This window comes from Podarcis gaigeae (genome assembly GCF_964106915.1).
Source record: "Podarcis gaigeae genome assembly, chromosome: 13".
Taxonomy (NCBI): domain Eukaryota; kingdom Metazoa; phylum Chordata; class Lepidosauria; order Squamata; family Lacertidae; genus Podarcis; species Podarcis gaigeae.
This window is the reverse complement of record NC_139689.1, coordinates 8632804-8653413: the sequence shown is the minus strand read 5'-3', so window position 1 is coordinate 8653413 and position 20610 is coordinate 8632804. Positions and strand designations below refer to the sequence as shown.

At 41.5% G+C, this 20610-nt stretch overlaps 1 protein-coding gene and 1 gene segment (V, D, J or C); both read left to right on the top strand.

The window, feature by feature from the left end:
• The window catches only part of LOC310828875 (Ig mu chain C region secreted form-like), a 1309992-nt gene that overhangs the window by 1060048 nt on the left and 229334 nt on the right, over positions 1-20610 (top strand). The window contains exon 3 of the C gene segment in view: positions 4545-4713.
• LOC310828753 (uncharacterized protein) overlaps positions 2706-20610 on the top strand; it is a 274212-nt gene continuing 256307 nt past the window's right edge. Inside the window, exons 1-2 of the mRNA XM_083706516.1 lie at positions 2706-2825; positions 2909-3210. Coding sequence (XP_083562642.1) covers positions 2780-2825; positions 2909-3210 — 348 coding nt within the window. The 5' untranslated portion in view covers positions 2706-2779. The remainder of the gene's footprint in view (positions 2826-2908; positions 3211-20610) is intronic.

Here is a 20610-nt window from a genome sequence, read left to right as displayed (position 1 = left end):
TGAGGAACAGGGAGGGGAGAACTTCCAAGACAATTCATGGTGGCTACTTTTGAAACCAGAAACAGCAGCATCACTAATACAACCATCCTGGTGGCTAAATTTATCTCTTGATTAGATTCTCACATGTCCACCTCCAGTTTCATCACTGGCATTAAACACCAGCAGATTCTACCGATATTCTTCAGAAAGAGAAACATATTATCATTAACATTGGCAATGTAAGAATTGTGTGAGGGAGAAACTGACAGAGTTCAAACTGACAGAGCCCTGCCTACCTCCAATCCCTAACCCAAGCTCTGAATGGCATAAAGGGAAGGTTTATAACCACTTTAAGACTTGTCAATGGATTGTTTTCCTACTACTTTCTGGAACACTGTTCCCCCTGTCATGGAGAATCAATTATTTCAAATAATTGCATGGAAGATAATACAAACAATTGCATGGAAGATAATTGCAAAGTTTTGTCCCCAAGTGGCTACGCTGGTAGTAAACATGTTTTTCTCCATCTCCTCTGCTCCATATTGAGACAACTATCAAGGAAGGTTCAAGGTGACCACACTGAACCCACATCCAGGGGTGTAGGGTCAGTGGGCTGCAGGGGTGATTGCCCTGTGTGCATTTTTCTGGGGGTGCATGGCTGCCCTGCTGTGTCCTCCTCATGGCGCCCTCATGGCATGAGGAGGGTGCAACAGACATGTGTCCTTCGATCTCAGACTCACCCTCATGTTGTGAGGCTGAGATTGAAGGGTGCATGACTGTTACATCCTTCTCCGTCCCTGAGCTGGATCAGGACTGGCATCATGTCAGCAGTGAGGGCTGGGCTGGTGCATCCTACCCCACCCACTTTAGTGTGCTTGTGAGTGCCATGAAGACTTGCTCTGCCTCTGTCCACATCAACTCCAGTGGGTGAGACTTGGATAAAGCCAACTTTGGACTAGAACTAGCAATAACCCAATTGGCCTCCCCCTCCTCTTCCTCCTTGTCCCCTCAAGGTCATTATAAGTTAGGACACTTCAGTTAAAGGTGAAATATAGATAAAAAATAAAAATAAATGTCCAATGCTGCTGTGATCATTATCTGATGCTGAGCCTGTACTTCTATTCTGTCTCAGGAATAATCTCTCCCTTGCTCTCATGTGCTACTATAGAAGCAGATAGAGAAAGAAGTAGAAGAAAACTGACCCATTATGTGCATGCTTCTAGGTAATGTGTAAAAAAAATGAGTAGGCATAAAATAAATTGCCACACAGTTTTTGAAACCCACTTAAAACATTTTTGTTTACACAAGCTTATCCAGACATGAAGAAGTTGAGATAGAAATATGGGGTGGCTGGGGAAACACAGCCAGATGGGAGGGGTATAAATAATAAATTATTATTATGTCTTTTTAGCCTCTCGTTGTTTTAATTGTTTTTTTAAATATTTTTTCAGATTCTTGCTTTTAAGAATCTTTTAATGATAATCATAATGTTTTTATTTTATTTGTAAACTGCCTAAAAGTTGTATTGCAATCAATGGGTATATAAATTTTGTTAAATAAAGCAATTCATTAAATAAACTAGCTTTTTGACGGTCAAGGTAAGCTCCTTGGGCCAGAGTGCAAGGATTTGTGTGGTGTGAATTGTGATGGCTGAGACTGACATAGAAGTAGCCTTCATAAACTGTTCTTCCCTTGTCTTTCAGAAGAGGGCAGCAGAGGTGTAATAATGATTGTATTGCCTAGCAGGGAAGTAAGGTGGTAAGTCAAGTGCTGTTTTGTGCTTTCAGCTGTGATGCTGATTGTTCCCCTCCAGCTTTTGGTTGAAACCTGATCTAAGAAATATTCATCCTCAATAGACTTTCCCACAAAATGTTTCAGTCTTATTAAACTTTCTAAGGGCCAAGCTGGGCTTTATAACTGTCATGCATTTGTATCTCTGAATTCAAGTAATATTCATTCCACGTCCAGAAATCAACAAGACTGGCAGTCAAATCGGGAAACAGGACAGCATCTGCCACCATTCCTGAGGGCAGGGTGCAAGCTCAAGGGGTGCAGGGCAGCAATCTCTTCTGAATACCCACAATTCCTAGAGAGAAACTCCCATGATAGCTTCTTCCATAATTGATGTGCTATGTTTTATTTTATTTTAAATTAGATTACCAGAAAAATTTACTACTACAACTACAACAACTACAACTACAACTTATTTCTTTATATGCCACTCGGTTACCCCAGCCACTTTGGGCAGCTTCCAATGAATTAAAACATTTAAGACTTCTTGTTCAGTGCCCATGATTCTTCCCTGATTCTTACAAAATCATATCGTACGCAAGTATGTACTGCCTTTCAAATGATGTATACAGAGTGCATTCATAAAGAGATGTGAGTGGCTCTTTTATGCTCTTTTTAAAAATAAAATCATTGAAGTAATACATTTATGTGTGTTAGATAAAATTAAGCCAACAAACAGGGGGTGAGAAACTGACAAACTCAGTTTCTTCTCACGAGGTGGCCAAAGTATTGGAGCCTCAGCTTCAGGATCTGTCCTTCCAGTGAGCACTCAGGGCTGATTTCCTTAAGAATGGATAGGTTTGATCTTCTTGCAGTCCATGGGAAAGAGATAATGTTTACCAGTGGGATGTCTTGCTCTTTTATGCTGAACTTTATGTAAATACAGGGGCAGATTCCTCTTTTTATCAGTCATTGCCTCTCCCAGACCCAGCCATCTCGGGAGACAAAACTGTTGTGTGCCCAGCAACCTTCCAGCCAACACCCACGCCCAAAACAAGCAAGGAAGGGAATGATGCATTGGCTTCCATTTGTTTTCACTTTAGCAGCAATTAGAGGTGCTTTTTTGCCTTTCAAATACTAGAGTTCCATTCTTAGGGTTACATGAAGCAGATCTCTTAGAAACATTCTTTCTTTCCAGGTGTCCAAGCAAAGGTCCAGGTGGTGGAAACTGGAGGAGATGTCAAAAGACCTGGAGAGTCCCTCCGCCTCTCTGGCCAAATCTCTGGGTTCAACATCAGCGGCATCTGCATGGATTGGGTACGACAGGCTCCAGGGAAGGAACCAGAATGGATTGCAAGGGATTGTGGTGGAAGCTCAAAATCTTATGCTGACTCAGTGAGAGGGCGCTTCACCATCTCCAAGAATGACCCTTCAAACATGGTATATCTGCAAATGAACAGCCTGAAACCTGAGGATGCAGCTGTGTATTACTGTCTGAAAGTAGACACAGTGAGAGGAAGTGAATCTGAAGCCTGACAAAAAAGCCCCCTTTGTGCATTGCAGCTCTCCAGATTGATTTAGCTGCCTTAGATTGAATGTGGAATGGTTTTCCAGTACAAATTCAGCAGATACGCTTTATACTAATTTTCAAATGTTTGCTGAAAACTTTCTTTTCACTCTAGGAATTTGCAGACAGTTGGGATATATTTTCTGTTAGAGCTGGTGAACTGTTTCAAGTTTTAGTTGGTCTTTTTATTGTATTTGTTATGAACAGGTTTATTTATTTTTTAATTGAGGTATACATAATTTTATAAACATAGAAACAGAACATGTGAGATTGGTCCTGTGAATCACTGGGGCAGGAAGGGATCAGGGGGAAATCGGATTCAATTTGTATTTAAGAGAGAACCTACATAATCTGCACTTTCTGAAATAATATGAGAACATCCTTAAAAATATGCACTTAAAGTTCTCCAGCCAAGTAATATGTACATACATGCATACACTGGGGTAAAGTGTGCATAAAAATGCATATTCAGTGCTTATTTTCTAATAAAATAAAATAAAAAATGTTTAGGGGTACTCTCATTTTCCTACTCATATTGAAATACTGCCCCTCAATGAGGCCAAACTTAGATTCACAAAATGTTTAGGGGTATGCGTACCCCTGCGTCCCCCCAGAAAAAAGCACTGTGCATATCTTAGTGAAAGCAACATTAAAAATGCAATATGTTGGGGAGTATTGTTTGCAAAAAATGTGTGTAATTGGATACAAGTATTCAGGAAAAAATTGGCCCTTTGTAAGCAGATGTGGAAATGTGGAGAAAAAACGTGTATATAAAAAAGACACACTTAAAGAAACCAGTTTTGATAGATCATCCCACCATCACAGACTTTTTATATTTCACATTTTCCATGAGGGGGGAGAACTTATGCAAATACTCCCAGGAGGCTCTCTTCAAAAGGAAACCTCTCAGATGAAGGATGCTCAGTTTCTCCCTGGTCTAAAGGCTCCTGTTTCCTGTTTAGCCAGGGCATCTCTTCACTAACGTGATGAAATTTTTGATCCCTTTCTTGTTTTCCTTAGTGGATGTCCCAAGATGTAAGAACATGTTTAATGGGATTTCCAGAAATTGGAGTTTAATTATTAGAATGATTACATGAAATGCTGCATTGATTGTAATGTTCTATGTTTTCAAGGGGCCTTCTCGGACATCCAGCTTGCATCATCTGGACCAGGCACAGTGAGACCAGGAGAGAATCTCAACCTGGTCTGTAAAGTAACAGGTTTCTCCATTGCTACATCTGGCTATGACTGGCATTGGATTCGGCAGCCTCCTGGGAAAGGTCTAGAATGGATCGCATGGGTTTACCCCCATGGTGGGAGCAAGGGATATGACCCTTCTTTTCAAAGCCATGCAACCATTTCTTCAGAAACCTCCAAGAATGAGTTCTCCCTCCAGCTGAACTCATTGACAGCTACAGACTCAGCTTTCTATTATTGTGCTCTAAGAGACACAGTGAGACATGGCAAATGGGGGCAGTGTACAAAAAGGGGAAACTGATTTTGAGGGACTATTTCCCAGCAAGTGGGGAGGTCCTGACAATTTCATGTGCCGGGTTCCCAAAATGCAGAAAGCCTGTTCTCACATACCTAGGAGTAAATTCTGTTTAATTCAGTTGGTCTTAATTCTAATTAGATATACATAGCAGAGAACTGTTAGTGCTGACACACTTAAATTTTTTAGTTATATTGGAGGAAAAACAACATTGGAAAGCTCAAGTTGGGTATAGTGGAAAATATGAGATAAGGACCGTGTGGTATTCTCCACAAGATCACAATTGAGATTGTTCCAAAACCACTCTTAAAGCAAGGGATAGTTCTTAGATCATCTTGGTTTCAGAATTGTGGGTGCCTGTCTGATTTTTATAACAGCTGTATTACTACTGCCACCATCTACTGGGTGGCGCTGTGGGTTAAAGCACAGAGCCTAGGACTTGCCGATCAGAAGGTCGGTGGTTCGAATCCCCGTGACAGGGTGAGCTCCCGTTGCTCGGTCCCTGCTCCTGCCAACCTAGCAGTTCGAAAGCACATCAAAGTGCAAGTAGGTAAATAGGTACCACTCTGGTGGAAAGGTAAACGGCATTTCTGTGCACTGCTCTGGTTCACCAGAAGCGGCTTAATCATGCTGGCCGCATGACCCAGAAGCTGTACGCCAGCTGCAACCCCAGGTCACGACTGGGCCTAATGGTCAGGGGTCCCATTTACCTTTTATTACTACGGCCACCAGGCTAAAAGCCTTGCTTTACTTTCCCCGGAGAGTTCTGGGAACTGTTGTTGTGCCACTGATTCCCCCCTCCCCCTGAATACTCATTGGCAGTGCAATTTTCCAGAAACAGAGGTGTCTGAACTCACCATGAATGTCTCTCTTGTTCTCTCATAATGGCGAGATGCAGCTGGGAAAAAAAGTCCTGCCTATTGGCACCATTTCTTAGAAAATGCTCTAACATAAGCTACATTAAAGGGACGCGGGTTGCGCTGTGGTATAAACCACAGAGCCTAGGGCTTACTGATCAGAAGGTCTGCTATTTGAATCCCCATGATGGGGTGAGCTCCTGTTGTTCGGTCCCAGCTCCTGCCCACCTAGCAGTTCAAAAACATGTCAAGTGCAAGTAGATAAATAGGTGCCACTCCGGCATGAAGGTAAATGGTGCTTCCATGTGCTGCTCTGGTTTGCCAGAAGCGGCTTATTCATGCTGGCCACATGACCCGGAAGCTGTCTGCAGACAAACACCGGCTCCCTCGGCCTATAGGGCGAAATGAGCGTGCAACCCCAGAGTCGTCCGTGACTGGACCTTTACCTTTACCTTTAAGCTATATTCTGCTTAGCCAAAGGGAACCAGCAGAGCCACCCAGTACCTTTGGATTCTGTATTAAGCCAGAGATTTCTAAATATTATAAAATACTGAGTGAGGGGGAGGTGGGGAAGTCCTTGCAACACGGACTGTCTATAAAAGGATGATGTTGCCATTTCGGCTTAGCCAAAACATGAGCAAAAGGAATGTGGCGATACTGCGGCAAAGGGCTCATCTTGCAGCAGAGCCATGTTGGATCTGTTGTTGTTTAGTCGTGTCAAACTCTTCATGCCAGGCACTCCTGTCTTCCACTGCCTCCCGCAGTTAGTCATGTTGGATCTAGGAACTCCAAAGCCCCCATCAGATGTAACCTTAGAAATAGAGGTGGGGGGAAGAAGCAGAAGAAAATTGGCTGGTCCTTACCATCAATGTTTATGAACCAGTATCGATTAAGGTCAAATCACCTGGTCCAGATAGTACAAGGATTTGTAACAGTGAATTGCTCTAGCAATGCTCAAGCTGCAGTCGTTTGCATTAGTTGCATCTCTTCATAAAACGTCCTCCCCTTGTCTTTCGCAAGAGGGCAGCAGAGTTGTAAATATGATTCTATTGCCTAGGAAGTGGATAACATGGTGGTGCTGATTATTTTCTCAGCCGTTTGGTTGAAACCTCTTCATGGAAGACTCTTTATCCTCTAAAGCCTTTCCCTCAAAAAGTTTCCAATGAAATCTGAGGCAGTGTTATCCAGCATTCTAAAAGCCAGACTAGACTTTATAATTGCCATGTATTTTGAGCTTCTGGGGGGGGGGTCTGTCTCCCCCCCCAAAAAAAAAATTCAATGTTTGGCTCCAAACAAGTTTTCAAAGGGGGGCAGGTTCCTTAATCCCATGCCTGCTGATTACAATGGATAGAAATATACATAATGTTGGCTGAAAGTTAGATAGAATACACTAAGTTACTTACTAACTAAGAAAGTTACTAAGATGCCTTCTTAGATTCCAAGAGAGAGAAAGGAAGAGACAGAATTTTATGGAGAGTTGGGACACCTTTTGAATATCAAAATTTTATTTATGCATATTTTACCTTTATATACCACCTTTTCCTCCAAATAGCTCAAGGTGGTATACATGGGAAATGGCATGTTAGGCTGAGAGATGGTGACTCACCAAAGGTCACCCATTGAGCTGCATGACTTAGATATTTCGGGGAGAGCTGGAACACCTTTGTAGTATACAGTCAAACCACTGTTGTCGAACGTAATATGTTCCAGAAGCCAGTTCGGTTCCGAAATGTTCAACAACTGAATTGTGGATTCCGATTCGTTGCAAGAGATTCCTGCACTCAGCGGAAGCTGCGTCAGACATTTGGTTTCCAAAAAACATTCAAAAAATGGAGCATTTATTTCTGGGTTGTTGGCATTCGGGAACTGAGGATTGACTGTACAGTGGTACCTCGGTTTACGAACATTCCTGTTTACGAACAATTCAGTTTACAAACTCCGCAAAACCAGAAGTAGTTTGCGAACTTTACCTCAATCTATGAATGGAAGCCGAATGGGGGAAGGGCACTAGCGGTGGGAGGCCTCATTAGGGAATGCGTGCCTCGGTTTAAGAACGGATTTGGTTTAAGAACGGGCTTCAAGAGCAGATTAAGTTTGTAAATTGAGGTACCACTGTATTGGAATATCAAAATATCTGACAGAATTTCTTTTAAAAAAATATTCAAAATGGCCTCCCTCCATTCCATGCTCAGAAATCAACCAGACTGGCAATTGAATCAACAAGGGCCAAAGGACAGCACAGCATCTCCTACCACCTGTGAGGGGATGGGGCGAGCTCAAGGGGTGCAGGGAACCTCCAGTCTCCCAAACTCTGCTGCTGATCCCTTTCCCCCTACAGCTGCCTAACTCTGCCTACTGGTAGGGACAGCCCTTCTGAAGGAAGCATGTGAAAAGTTAACTTGCTTCTACTGGCTATCCATAAGTTACAGGGAGCAAATTCCACAATCATTTATTCCATGGCTGAGCAGCTATAATTTATTTAGACTTTGATTTTCTTGCTGGCGCATACTTCGTGTCCATAATTCTCATCCCGGTTCTTATCCATAAATATGGTGACCAGCTGTTTGCCACCTCCCAAATCTTAAGTGGAGTGTGTTTGCATAAAGAGATAAGGATTACTCAAGCGCTGCTTTGCCCCTTTATGCTGAGCTGTATGTAAATTTGAAGGCTGTTTCCTCTTTATATCAGTCGTCACATCTCCCTGCATCAGCAGCATCAGGAGACACACCCTGTTTGCCCAACACATTTCCAGTTAACCTCCCCACCACAAAGACAAGGAAAGAAATGATGCTTTGGTTTCCATTTGTGTTCACTTTTGCAACCTTCAAAGGTATTTTTTCAAATTTAGGGGAGAGTACCATTCACAGAGTTATATGAAGCAGATCTCTTAGAAACATTCTTTCTTTTCAGGTGTCCAAGCAGACATCCAGCTTGTTGAGTCTGGAGGAGATGTCAAAAAGCCCAGAGAGTCTCTCCGCCTCTCCTGTCGAACCTCTGGGTTCACCCTCAGCAGCTACTGCATGGATTGGGTACGACAGGCTCCAGGAAAGGGACTGGAATGGATTGCAAGGGATTGTGGTGGAAGTTCACAATATTATGCTGCCTCAGTGAGAGGGCGCTTCACCATCTCCAAGGACAACTCTGCAAACATGGTATATCTGCAAGTGAACAGCCTGAAACTTGAGGACACAGCTGTTTATTACTGTGCAAGAGACACAGTGAGAGGAAGTGTATCTGAAGGCAGACACAAACCTCCCTTTGCCCATGGCAGCTCTCTAAATTGAGTTAACTGCACCAGACTGAATGAAGACATTAAGAGAAGGGAAACAAATGCTTTATTTGGAAATCCTGCCAAACATCTTAAATAATAAACAAGACTAAGTTTAAGACGAAGAATTTGTCCAAAAGAAATTAGTGCATGATGCTCAACAAAAGTTCTCATGACTTAATGATTTTTTTCTGTTACAGAAATCCTTGCTCCCCGCATATGATTACTGGTTTTATTATCTGTTCTATGTTGATGCAGAATACCGCCTCATATCCCCTCCTTTTTTGAGGTGAGCAGAATAGATTGGACTGGCATTGATAGTATTCCAACCCAGTTTTTGGACTGTGCCCTCTGTTTCTAATCCAATTGATGTAATAAGATCTAGTTAGAATTATCTTGTTCTTCTCCTTATTAGCTGCTCCCTACTGTTAAGCTCAGGCCTCAGCAGAATAATGTAACATTTGGGGGAAAAGATGCAGCCAAGTAAGCCAGCAGTGGAGGCCAAGATGGAAAATATCTCCACAGCCACCATGTATTTCCCTTTGGTGCTCAAGTATGTTGGAACAAATGACAACCAAACACTGCAGAACATCAACATGCTGAAAGTGATGAACTTGGCTTCATTGAATGTGTCCGGCAGCTTCCTTGCCAGGAAAGCCACAATGAAGCTGATGGTAGCCAGAAGTCCAAGGTAGCCCAAGACAAGATAGAACATGAGGACAGAGCCTTCATTGCATTCTGCTACAATTTCTTCTGGCAGCGAATGCATGTCCAAATCTGGAAATGGAGGAGAACTTGCCAGCCATGTGGCACAAATGGCAGCTTGAATGAGGAAGGAGGAAACCACAGTGGAGTTGGTCACCCTTTTCCCCACCCACTTCCTCATGTTGGAGCCTGGCTTGGTGGCCATGAAAGCCATAACCACAGTGATGGTTTTGGCTAAGACACAAGAGACAGCCACTGAAAAGATGATTCCAAAAGAGGATTGTCGGAAAAGGCAGGACATCTTCTGAGGCTGCCCAATGAAAGGAAAAGAGCAGAGGAAGCAGAGCAGGAGGGAAAGAAGGAGAATGTAGGTGAGGTCCCGGTTGTTGGCTTTGACTATGGGGGTATCTTTGTGTTTAATAAAAATTCCAATCACCATAGCTGTAATTAAGACGAAAGAAAGAGTAACCAAAGTTAAACTGACCCCTAAAGGCTCCTCATAGGATAGAAAACTTATTGACTTGGGAATGCATTTATCTTTTTCTTTGCCTGGATATTGTTTTTCTGGGCATTTGAAACAGTCATCCATATCTGGAAAAAAAGAGGAGTTACCATTTTACTGAAAACGCATGTATCAATTGGAGCCAATGGTCACAACTGTCTTTCAGCTTGGGGATAGCTCATATTGCTCAAATCAAAAAATCATTACCCCGCTCCCCCTTGGTGTGTGTGCCTTTTATCCAAATATTCCAGGGAGGTATAAAACGTTAAGAATACCACATGGGCATATAAATGAAGTATAATATTATTTCCACTGTGCATCACTTTACAATCGAATCACCCTCCATTTTTGTTAGCTCTGTCCTGGATGGGGCTCCTTCTTCTTACCCCCCCCCCTTGATCGCTTAAACCTCACAAATTTTAGGATCTCCCAGCTTGTTCCTTCCCCAGACTGCTCCTCAGTGCCCCACCACCAGGTCTTCTTCCTCTTCTTCTATGCCTTCCTTGGGGGGCTCTTGGGCAGGTAGTGCCCACTGCTCTTCCTCATCCACCCAGTCCCTGACATACAAGGTCAGAATGAAACCCCAGTCCCTAATCTGGCTTCTGCATTTGGGACCAATTGAAGTTTTCACTTTAACACTCAAAGCTGGAATACTTTGTGCATCATGTCACTTACCCTCTTGATCTGAAATCTTCCCTTCCGGGCATGGACCACAATCGAAGCAACAGAACTTTTCCCCTTCCTTCGCTTTTTTCTGATTGCCAGCATGGCAAGAATGAGTACACACAGAAATGGGAAGCACCTATCCATAGAAAAGGAATGAGGGGGAGCAGAAATGATAATTTAAAAACAAGCTAACTATAAATTGAAATACAATGATTTGCCACTGAAGAACAGGGAGCACAGTACAGGCAACCATCTGCCAGTCTTTCACTGAGCATGCCGAACAGTATTGTTACAAATGTCGGGTGCCTTCTCCTGTCTCTGCCAAGCAGTGGCAAGAGCCCATGGGGTCCCAAGCACTCACCCAGGGTTTGTGTTCCTTTGGAATGGTGACACCTGGCTTGAGAGCAGTACATGTGAAAAGGATCTAGGAGTCTTGGTTGGCCACAAACTTGACATGAGCCAACAGTGTGACGCGGCAGCTAAAAATGCCAATGCAATTCTGGGCTGCATCAATAGGAGTATAGCATCTAGATCAAGGGAAGTAATAGTGCCACTGTATTCTGCTCTGGTCAGACCTCACCTGGAGCACTGTGTCCAGTTCTGGGCACCACAGTTCAAGAAGGACACTGACAAACTGGAACGTCTCCAAAGGAGGGCAACCAAAATGGTCAAAGGCCTGGAAACAATGCCTTATGAGGAACGGCTAAGGGAGCTGGACCTGTTTAGCCTGGAGAAGAGGAGGTTAAGGGGTGATATGATAGCCATGTTCAAATATATAAAAGGATGTCACATAGAGGAGGGAGAAAGGTTTTTTTCTGCTGCTCCAGAGAAGCGGACACGGAGCAATGGTTCCAAACTACAAGAAAGAAGATTCTACCTAAACATTAGGAAGAACTTCCTGACAGTAAGAGCTGTTCGACAGTGGAATTTGCTGCCAAGGAGTGTGGTGGAGTCTCCTTCTTTGGAGGTCTTTAAGCAGAGGCTTGACAACCATATGTCAGGAGTGCTCTGATGGTGTTTCCTGCTTGGCAGGGGGTTGGACTCGATGGCCCTTGTGGTCTCTTCCAACTCTATGATTCTATGATTCTATGATTCTCCTGTCTGTGCTGAGCAGTGGCAAGAGCCCATGGGGTCATAAGCACTCACCCAGGGTCTGTGTTCCTTTGGAGAACTGAAGATATGGCAGAAACTGCCGTGGCTTTAAGAAATATGGCTTATTCACTTATTCACACCACCACTCTACATGCAGGGAGTCCACATCTTACAGCATGGTCATTTCGAGAGGGACTTATACCCCCCAGCAGTGCAGCTTTGAAGTCCAAGGCATCTCAGCAGCAAGGCTTGCACCCAGACCAGATAAAAAGGATGACTATTTCAACTCAGTGCGTCATAGAAATGTGATGGCCAACTGGTGATGTATAGTCAAGGTTTGGACCATGAAGAAATGATAACTAGCCAAAAATTATTAAGGCCTAAACAATATTTAGCACTCTACAGTAAACATACAACTGCTTTCAGTTGATGGGAAGAACAGGGATATTCAGCACCTCAAACGGACATTTTGTTGTTGTTTTTTTAATCTGACATTAGCAGTGCCTAATTACCATCGGCACAATAAATTGTTTTGTAAGGTAAATTTCTGACCCTCAGATAATCTGCCCTAATAATGAAATAGCCCATGAGAATGCCCTGGAATCCACACCTGGTTAAACCGCCTATGCCATACAATCCTATCATCACTGATGAGGAATTTGTGTCCTTCTTTGGGATCAACCCTTCCAACCTTCACTTGAACAAAAGAGTTGTTGGGGAACATGACCATGTTCATGATGTCAAATCCAGCTCCCATTTCCCTCTTGTCATTAAAAGTTACCAGTTCTCCAGCTGAGTTGTTAAATGAAATGTCTTGAAGAAATGGGTGGAGCTAGTTAACAGAGAAAAAGTTTTAAAAGTATATACTTAATATAATAATAATAATAATAATAATAATAATAATAATAATAATAGTAATATAATTTAGTGTAGACTGTCCAATTTTTTTGATGAAGATGCAATAAATTTGCAGGTGTAGAGTACTGAAAATGTATAGATTCTCTTTCTCCTATCTCTCTCTCTGCCCCATCAAATATCTAAGTGGAAAACAGAAACCACAGACTTTGTCAATGAGTAGTACCTACTGTTATTTGTACTCTTCAGTATTTAACTGTCACACCCTTTCTATGATATCCTTAAGCTGAAAAGAAAAACAACTTTACAATTTGTCGCAAAACAAAAGTGATGCAGCAAAGAAAACAGGAGACACCAGCAAAGAACAGCATCGAAACAATCAGAGCTAAACTAAAATCATTTTGGCTTTGAGTCCTGGAAGACCTGCTCCTTGTCTTTGCAGACTTTTCCCATCTGGCCTTGTATGGCAACACACTAATTGACTCCAGCTACAAAAGCATACCTCCAACATTTCTCCAATGAAAATAGGGACATCCTAAGGAAAAGCTGGACATTCTGGGATCAAATGAGAAACCGGGACGGCTTCTGTAAATGTGGGACTGTGCCTGCAAAAGGTGCGGTGGCTGAAGACCCCTGAGACCATCTTGGCTGTCTCTTAGTGTTTCTTCTTCTTTGGCGATCACTCTTCGCTGAGTAAGATTGACTTCCATAAAGACGGTTTTAACAATGAGTCCATAAGTGAAGTAGAGGCCTATTCTAGATCCACACGCCCTACCACAGTGGGGATATTGGTTTCTGGATGGGAGTTGATCACGATGTGGATTTGCCAAGTGTGTCTTCCTCTTAGCATGTTTCTCCCTTTCGTCCAGAGTTTGAGCATCTTCAAAGCCCATGAAACCTTTGGTAACGGCTGTTCTCCAATTGGAGCACTCACAGGCCAGTTTTTTCCAGTTGTTGGTGTTTATACTACATATTTTAAAGAATTTCCTTGAGAGAGTCTTCAAACCTCTTTTGTTGACCACCAGTATTACGCTTTCCATTTTTAAGTTCAGAATAGAGTAGTTTTCATAGGGCAGTGCCTTAGTGCAGTGCTAGGTCATTGAGCCTGAGCTTCCACAACTGCTGCCTAACATGAACCACCACTGCAAAGATTGGCAGCAACAGCAACATACATGTTCTATGCTTATGCTAATATGTTATTCTTTTGTTAGCTTTGCTGCTTTCAGTGTGCACTCTGCACTTCACCTCCTTTGTATTGTTTTCTTCTGAAATCTTTAAGGTATTATTCTACCTTCCTGTTAATGTGATGCTTTTAATGTATATTTTATATTTGACTTTTTCCAATAACCTTTCGTTCTGGATTGCTTTATTTTATGTTTGCTTTATTTTATGTCCTGCAGGCCAGGAGATTTGATAAATGATAGATAGATATAGATAGATGATAGATGATAGATAGATAGATGATAGATGATAGATAGATAGATGATGGATAGATAGATAGATAGATATAGATGATGATAGATAGATAGATAGATAGATAGATAGATAGATAGATAGATAGATGATAGATTAGATTAGATTAGATATAGATAGATAGATGATTATGATAGATATAGATAGATAGATGACAGATGATAGATAGATAGATGATAGATAGATGATAGATAGATAGATAGATATAGATGATAGATGATAGATAGATAGATAGATAGATAGATAGATGATAGATAGATGATAGATAGGTAGATGATAGATAGATGATGATGATAGATTAGATTAGATAGATAGATAGATAGATAGATGGATAGATAGATAGATGATAGATAGATGATGATGATAGATATAGATAGATGATAGATAGATAGATGATAGATAGATGATAGATAGATGATAGATATAGATAGATAGATAGATAGATAGATAGATAGATGATAGATAGATAGATGATAGATAGATGATAGATAGATGATAGATAGATAGATAGATAGATATAGATAGATAGATAGATAGATAGATGATAGATAGATAGATGATAGATAGATGATAGATATAGATAGATAGATAGATAGATAGATAGATAGATAGATAGATAGATGATAGATAGATAGATGATAGATAGATGATAGATATAGATAGATATAGTTAGGTATTCTGCTTGACTATGAAAACAACAAAGTGGTTTATAAATTTTAAAAAAGCAATTCCATAATGGAGACATTTCCTGGCAATAAACCCATTTCATTTTGGAGACATTACCTGCCAAGGCTGGAGATCTTGAAGTGTAATTCTCTTACCCCTCATCATTTTTCTCTTATTGAATGTAGATGTGTGCAAGGCATGCAATGCATGAGCCACAGAATAGACAGCATTGTAGATACCATAGCTGTGGCCAGTCATGCGCATTTCAAAAACAGCCCCTGGAAGACTCTCCAGCTTTTCCTCTCCAGTACATGTTCTATCAACTTTTGCTGTTACTTCAGGATTTGGAAATGAACAGTTGAATGTTTGCTCCCAGAACTCCTTGAGGAAACCATTTCCTTGTGACCGATGAAGCCTTACATTCTGAAGATATGTCTGGAACCCTAAAGGTTCTTCGGAGTGAATTGCAAAGGAAATTGTGCCTTCAAACATTTCAAAATCCCAACCCCTTATGATGCCAGTTACTGAAAAATCAATCTGGGCTGTCATGATCCACACCTTTGCAACTGAAGTGTTTTCCTTATATTCAGGAACAACAAAAAACATTAAAGTGATCACCCACATTACAGTCATTGTTTCACCATATATAATAAATGTTCTCGCTTTCATATCCATGAAAGGCTTGTAAATATTTTGGGCCTGATCATTAAGAACTTCAAGGCCATGGAAATTGCCTTGGTTTGGGATTCTTTCTGAAAAAGCTGTGCATATTCCATTTTGAGAAAGCAATGGCTCCAGGGTCTGCAAGAAATGTTCTCCACTTTCATCATCCACAGCAAGAAGCCCAATCCAGGTCCATCTAAAATGCTGCAGTAACCAGATGATCCCTGTATATTGGTGGGTCTCATTTGCAACCATGCTATAAAAGGAACGGGCCTGTGTTGTGACACTTTGCTCTGGAGCAAATGAACCATATGTGAGCTAAAAGGGAATGCACAGCTACTTTAGAGATGTTTTAAGCCAAACCATTCTGTGAGTTCCTTTTTTATGGAATCAAAATACTAATCCATATTTACAACCCAGTTCATTGTGCAAGGATCTTACCTGTGGGATCTTGTAGAGACTTAAGATGTCAGCCATATGAAAGGAGATATCAGAGGCAAGGCCCCCAATAATGGCTATTAGGTTTTTCTGCGTGCCACATGCATAGTTGGGCAGAAATGTATGTGATTTGAAGAGCAGGTCCAGAATGGTACGATAAGTCATCCTCTCTATGTAGTAACTGTCATAGATGTGGAATCCAAGTGTGGCATTGGGCAAGACCCTGGGATTCTCATTTATCGTTTTTATAGCAAACACCAAGGCCAGGACATGCTGATAGAACTTTGTCACCATTCTGCAAAGAAAATCATAAGTTCTTTCACAACTAAATTCTACGGTGATTGCACAATATTTTATCACAGCGCTAGACCGGGGCACAAATGCAATGAGATTTGGCCATCATTATATTAAGGAAGAAAATCAATCACAGTGACTGAAAACAAGGGAAGGAGATGGAGAAATCAGTATCTATTTCAGTTTGACATGTGGAACACAGTTTTCCCCTAAATTATTTTTTTTTGCTTTGAATGTTCCACTCTGGTAAAATCTAGGTTAGTATCAGCTAACAGCCTGCATAGTCCTTAATAACTGTCTCTTACCATGCCGAGTTTATTTCCCAGTTAGAAGATTAAACCAAAAGCACTCTGCTCAGCAGCTGGAGAATACCCATTTCTTTTTAACAGCACTGCTTGTTTTGACAACTTTGCTTTATTCTCATTTTGGCCAAAGTCCTGACAGCCATATCTAACACTGTTTTAAACCTAAACATTCCTCAATTTGCTTCTTCTAAAAAATCTCATTATTCGTGTTTGCCTTTTCATCAGTGTTGTACTTGGAAGGTGCAACAAGGGACATCTACTCCACCCCCAGCAATGCAGGAATCTCAACTAAATAATTCCTAACTAATGGCCACCCAACCTCTGGTTAACAACTTCTAATGAAGGAGAGTCCACCATAGCCTGCATTTTATTTAAACATTCACAGTTTGTCATCTCAGGCATCTGAGTACTGGAGTAGATGGTCCTTGTAACTGCTCTAGTTGTGCTCAGGAACATGATCTCCCCATGATCTTATGACAGGAGCCAGTCATAAACAAGAACACCATTTATGCTCCTTCAGAATTTTAATTCATAGGTTTCCAAGCTCACATGACACCAGGAAGCAGGGAGGGGTCTCTTACATTGGAACATCAAAGCCTTGTTCCTCAGAAGGGTGCCTTTTCATCAGTGTTCACAGTGACCACCTTTTGAACATTTTTAGCTTCCTACTAATTTCTCCCATCTCATTGTATTTCACAAACTCACAGAATTGTACTTGGAAGGGGCACCAAGGGACATCTACTCCAACCCCCTGCAATGCAGGAATCTCAAATAAAGACCCCCTAACAGATGGCCACCCAACATTGGGTTGAAAACCTCTAATGAAGGAGAGTCCACCATAGCCTTCATTTTATTTAAACATTCACAGTTTATCATCTCAGGCATCTGTTTGGCTGTTATGGATACAGGATACTGGAGTATCTGCTTTAGTTGTGTAACTGCTCTAGTTGTGATCAGGAACATGATCTCCACAAGTTCTTATGATGGGAGCCAGCCATAAACAAGAACACCATTCATGCTCTTTCAGAATTTTAATTCCTGTACTAAAATCCATAGGTTTCCAAGCTCACAAGACACCAGGAAGCAGGGAGGGGTCTCTTACATTGGAACATCAAAGCCTTGTTCCTCAGAAGGGTGGACCTGGAAGGACACTTTGTAGGAAAGAAAAAGGATCTGAGAAGTAATGCCACCAATGATGAGACCTTCGGGTTGAAACCACTCATGAGGCACTGGGAGGGCATCACTTCTAGGACATGTAATGGTATTTGCCTTGCACACCATGTGTGATAACAAAAGTAGCAACACCACCACCAATGCAGCCATCTCTCCAGATAGTCATCAGCTTCCTTATAACTGGAATCAGTTTAAGTCAAACAAGCAGCGTTACAAAACAGCCAACTCCACCAATAAGCTTCATAAATATATGAATTTTCTTTAACATGTCAGTTAACAAGCCTTGAGGGGAACAGCTCTGCACTGATTTGATCGGATGATTGGCACAAATTCAAGGTATATAACCACATTCAGATTTGGGAAACTGCTTGAAGTTGTCATGGAGAATCAATTATTTGAGGTAATTGCAGGAGTAATTACTTGTGCAAAGTCTGGTCCCTGTATGGCATTAGTAAACATGTTTTTCCACTCCTTTACTCCCTCATTGGAAAATAGACAGAAGATGGGTTCACAATGATCCCAGTGAAAAATAAGAAGAGAGCTATGACATAGGAACAAATGAGAGGGAACCTTTAGCTTATGAAAGATGGATTCTCTATTTCCTCAATACCCTTTTTTCAGGCTATAGCTGGCAGCTATACCTCAGGCCTATTTTTGCTTTGCCTTCAGTATAACATAAGGAATTTCTAGATTATATTGTTATGTGCACCCTAATTTCATATGATAAGAGATTTCATGCACCAGTAGTTTTGTTTGGTTTGGTTGCCTTACGGTGAAAGTCAGCAGAGGCTGTGGTGTTGATGTGATATATAGTTTTGTATTTACAAGTATATACAGGATGAGCATTAAATGAATGGGCTCCTGCTACCTCATTAGGTTTCTACCTAAATCCCAAGCCTCCACCTTAGCTTTGAATCCAGCATAGATAACAATTCAAGCCTCCCTGAGGTAGTTTGGACCGTCTTAGCCTTTGGGGGGGGGGATTTCCAAACAGTAAGCTTCACAGGTTTGAGGTGGTCTTCCAAAAAGCTTTGGGGATGACACCCCCCCCCCATTTCATGAAATATGGCAACCCTAGAATGTGGTGTATGTGGGACTTCCATTGGGCTTGGTCCAGAAGCTGCAGCTGATACAGAATGCTGTGACCACGTTGATGCACAAATATTACATATGTGCTGAGGTTACTGTGTTAAAACTAAAAGTTTAATATGCATAAAATGTAATGTTTGTAGGCATTGCATTTAAAATGCTATGTAGAGAAGCTTCCATTGGGAAGAGAGGTTGTTATGTCCCCCCAAAACCAGAGGTAGAACCAGAGAGGAAGGACTTGGGCTGGATCCTAAGCCCATTCAGCTTGGCCTTGTGACCTGGCAACCTGACAGCACACCAACTTTTAAAACCTTGTTTAATGAGTCATGTTTCTTTGTTGATACACAAGTTTGTTACATGTTTTTATTAAAACAAAACAGGTCCTGTTTTATGCCAAACAAAGTTTGGAATCAGGCAGAGGGCCTTCTTGGTAGTGGCACGCGCCCTGTGGAATGCCCTCCCATCAGATGTCAAGGAAATAAACAACTATCCAGCTTTTAGAAGACATCTGAAGGCAGCCCTGTTTAGGGAAGTTTTTATTATTATTATTATTATTATTATTGACCTGGTATAACTTTACACTGGCTTCACTTGCACTTGATTTCTTTATGTTAGCTCCTTGTTCATACGATTGCTTCATTAGATTATATGGGGAAATTTTATGTGTTCTACTACACCCTACAAAATATAATCAGGCAGTCACTTAAATATAGGCGTTTCACATTACTGCCCTCGTATTATTCAAAGTCCTATATGGAAGAGCATTGATCAGTTGCTTCATGTTGGACCCTGTCTTAATTTTTATTTATTTGAGTGCCCCTCCCCCCCCCCTTTTAATGTGCTTTTATACTACTGTTTTACTGGTTTCATGTTGTATCTTTGTTTTAATTATATAGTTGATAATTTTTCTGTTATACGTTGTTTAAGAGATCTTTTTGAACATTTAGTGGTATGTAAATACTTTTTTTAAAAAAAGCACCCCCAATCATCACAGTTTTTGCCACCACAAACACTAGGAAGTGTGTAGAAAAGGGACTCTGAAAGAGTTTTGCCAACCCTAACCCTCACCTCTATGGTCCTAAAAACCTATGTTACCACCATAACTATAAATCAGACTGGTTCTTTTTCCTAATTAGGTGCTCCCGGTTGTTCAGCTCAGGCCTCAGCACAATGATGTAGCACTTAGGGAAAAAGATGCAACCCAGTAACACAGCACTGGAGGCCAAGATGGAGAAGATCTCCACAGCTACCATTTCTTTGCCTTTTGAGCTCAGGTAAGATGGGAAAAAGGACACCCACACACTGCAAAATGCCAACATGCTAAAGGTAATGAACTTGGCTTCATTAAAACTGTCTGGTAATTTGCGAGCAAGGAATGCCACAAGGAAGCTGACAGTGGCCAGGAGGCCCATGTAGCCCAGGACACAGTAAAACATGGTCACTGAGCCTTCGTTACATTGCAGAATGATTTCTTCTGTTACAGAGTGCATGTCTAAATCAGGGAAGGAAGGAGAGCTTGCTAACCACACAATACAAATGCTTGCTTGAATGAGAGAGCAGGAAAGGATTATAGAGCTGGACATTTTTTTACCCAGCCATTTCTTCATTCTTGACCCTGGCTTTGTGGCCATGAATGCTAGGGAAACAAGGATGGTTTTTGCCAACACACAAGAAACAGCGACAGAGAAGATGATGCCAAAAGCAGGTTGTCGTAGAAGGCAGGTCACTTCCCCAGGTTTTCCCAAGAATAGCAAAGAAGATAAGAAGCAGAGCAGGAGGGAGACCAGGAGAGCAT